The following is a 3,260-nucleotide window of genomic DNA, read 5'->3' on the forward strand; positions in this document are numbered from 1 at the left end:
TTCTCTTGAAAAGACCTGGCACAACCTGCTGGAGCTGAGTAACTGCTGCAAACTTTAGTTCCTCAGCCTTCCCCAGGTCCCCAGTCCACCCAATTACATCATACTTGGCCTGTCTTCACTCCTTTACCTTACCTGGCGCCCCTGGAGGGCTTTGAGTCCCAAACCTCTGGGCTCAGTCACCAATTGCCCCTACACTTGAGACGAGCTAAAAAAACATAGGTCAATAAGTAAATTGAAAGGTTGACTGTTTTAGAGGAATGCACCAGGCAGGCTCTACCCCACACAATTTGGTAGTGCCTAAGGCATTTGACTGCTAACCAGAAGGCTAGCAGTTCAAACCCACCAGTCACTCCTCGGAAAGAAAATGGGGCAATCTACTTCCGTAGTGATAACGCCTTGGAAACCCAAGGAGGGGTCGCTATGAGTCGGATCCGACTCTACGGCACATAACAAGAATAACAAGAAGGACACCCTTTCTAGTGCCTAAATTCTTCTGGGTCTCCAGAACCAGTTCCTCTCCCACGAACAATTCATGTCAATGCATTTGGCACATTCTTTCCCTAGGCAGGTTAATCTGAATGGTAAGATTAAGGCTTTGATCATATTATTTATGCCGATTCAATCCGCAAAAAGCCGCCATAAATCTTTGCAAAGGCGGGAGTAGGGTGGACAGATGGGTATGAGATAGTGGGATTTTGGCGTGTTAGGGGGAGGCCTCATGTCTAAATCCCTTTTAAGGAATGCGAACCTACCCCATGAGAAAAAAAATTCCTTATCCTTTAAGTTGGGATGCAACATAGTAAAGAAAGTAAAATGTGCCAAAGGACACAGTGCGCACGCGTGTCCGAAGCCTACGTTGGTTTTTCTGGGCAGCCCAGGAACCGTCCATCCACACTGCGCAGGCGCCTAGCCAGACCAAGCTTTCCCTCCCCATTCCACCTCTCAGCTAATCGAGAGGACGCCCTCCCGCAGCACACGGTTTCTGCGCAAGCGCTCTCCTGCACCCACCCACCCCGCGGTGGTGCCTAGCCGTGGGTGGGGCCGGGACGTGAGGGCAGCGCGCTGGCGTCACAGGGGCGGCTATATAAGTGAATACAGGCTCCGCCCCTCCGCCCCAGTCACTGAGCCGCCGCCGAGGACTCAGCAGCCTCCCCCTCGAGCCCCCTCGCTTCCCGACGCTCCGTCCCCCCCGCCCGTCTTCTCCCGCCGCCGCCTTCCGCAGGCCGTTTCCACCAAGGAAAAGGAATCGTATCGTATGTCCGCTATCCAGAACCTCCACTCTTTCGGTAAGCCACAGGCCCGGATGGGAGAGCAGGGCGCTCCAGGCCTGGAGACGGCCTGGAAAGCTGCCAGATATACGAGCTTTCAGAAACTTTGACGAAGGGAAGATGTCCAGGTTCGGGGGTTGAGTCCTGGGTCCTGGAGTCGGTTTCTGAGCGCGACCGGAAGGAGCGGGAAGGAGGTCAGCCCTTGGGCGAGCCCGGCGTTTCGGGTGGCGCAATTTACTAATGGCTCCCGGGTCTCTTGGAGCCACACCCGCCCCCTCCTGCCACCCCTGCGTCACGTCCGTTACGTCACCCGCCGTTGTCCCGGAGCCGGGAGGGAAAGGCGGTGCCAGCCCTAAGTGACAAACGCACTCGCCAATAGGGGTGGGAAGCTCGGGCCCGCCTCGGGAGCTCGGGTTCCGGCCGATTGCATCAGCCGGGTGGGGCGCTGCTTGCCAGCCCCAGCTCCCCCAACACGTGATCGGCTTCAGAGGGCGACTTGGGAGCGGAGGCCCAGGCTTTGTCAGAGGCTGGGAAGCCGGCCGTCCCGGACTGACCTGTTTGGAGAGAGCCAACATTTTAATCTGATCAACCTCTAATCTGATCCAAGACCTGTAATTGCAGTATTAGTTTCTTCGGTCCAGTGGGAGGGTAGTGCACATCTGAGCCACAACTTTAAACGAACTTGATCTTTCTTTCCAGACCCCTTTGCTGATGCAAGTAAGGGTGATGACCTACTTCCTGCTGGGACTGAGGATTATATCCATATAAGAATTCAACAGAGAAACGGCAGGAAGACCCTTACCACTGTACAAGGGATCGCTGATGATTACGATAAAAAGAAACTAGTGAAGGCATTTAAGAAGGTAGGTCTCAAATGATTTAAAAAAAAAACAGAAATACTACTCCACCCACCCAAACCCACAAGAGAGTGCTAGCTGTGTCCCCAGGACCCATTGCCTTCCAGTCTGTTCCAACTCCTAGCTATACTGTAGCCTTTGTAAGGCTGTAATTTTTATATAAGCAGACTGCCACATCTTTCCGTTAGGAGCCAAGTGTTTAGCTGCTTTGCCACCAGGGATTGTTATGGTCTAATTTATTTTGCTTCCTTTATGCTTGCAGAAATTTGCCTGCAATGGTACTGTCATTGAGCATCCAGAATATGGAGAAGTAATTCAGCTACAGGGTGACCAGCGCAAGAACATATGCCAGTTCCTTGTAGAGGTGAGTTCAGTCACTTCTTGGTGATCTGCTTGTACCTCCTGTGCCAAAGCTCAGGTCCTACCTGGTCAGTTTCTGCTGGGGTGGTTTGGTTGGATTGATAAGGAAAGGCAAGGCAACAGTTGAATCAAATAACAGAAGGGACTGGTCTGCCTTTAAGTTTACTGTGTTTGTAGATCTACTTTAAAGATGTAAGTTAAAATTGCACACTGGCTTTCAAAAGGATGTGAGATTGTTTCTGAACTTATTTTGTAAAATACTAGGTTTAAAAAAATGAAATTTTACATGTATTAAAGTATGTTCTTAATAATAGTTGTAGAGATTATTCCTTGGTGACCCTAATTCAACATCTGTGCAGGTGGAACTTGGGCACAAGATGTTCAGAGAGGTGATAATAGCATACCTGCAGTTGAAAACCATTGTACATGGGGTTGTCGCTCTGCATAACGGGAAGCCAGGAGTATTGGCATTAAAACTAGGCTTTACCTGCCCCCTCCTTAATACTATGCCCTTTTTCTCATTGCAGATTGGACTGGCTAAGGACGACCAGCTGAAGGTTCATGGGTTTTAAGTGCTTGTGGCTCACTGAAGCTTAAGTGAGGATTTCCTTGCAATGAGTAGAAAATTTCCCTTCTGTCCCTTGTCACAAGTTTAAAACCTCACAGCTTATGTGATGTAACCATTTGGGGTCCACTTTTAACTTGGGACTGTGTAACTCCTTCATGCAATAAACTGAAAAGAGCCATGCTGTCTAGTCTTGAAGTCCCTCATTTA

At 50.2% G+C, this 3,260-nt stretch overlaps 1 protein-coding gene across 1 annotated transcript; it reads left to right on the forward strand.

The window, feature by feature from the left end:
* Positions 1-1,255: 1,255 nt before the first annotated feature.
* EIF1 (eukaryotic translation initiation factor 1) lies at positions 1,256-3,057 on the forward strand. Its single transcript, XM_007942126.2, has 4 exons — positions 1,256-1,286; positions 1,968-2,131; positions 2,388-2,489; positions 3,013-3,057. Exons 1-4 carry the CDS (start codon positions 1,256-1,258, stop codon positions 3,055-3,057), a joined length of 342 nt encoding a protein of 113 aa, XP_007940317.1.
* Positions 3,058-3,260: the final 203 nt, after the last annotated feature.

This window comes from Orycteropus afer, unplaced genomic scaffold (assembly GCF_000298275.1).
Source record: "Orycteropus afer afer isolate SDZICR_OR568_19922 unplaced genomic scaffold, OryAfe1.0 scaffold00085, whole genome shotgun sequence".
Taxonomy (NCBI): Eukaryota; Metazoa; Chordata; class Mammalia; order Tubulidentata; family Orycteropodidae; genus Orycteropus; species Orycteropus afer.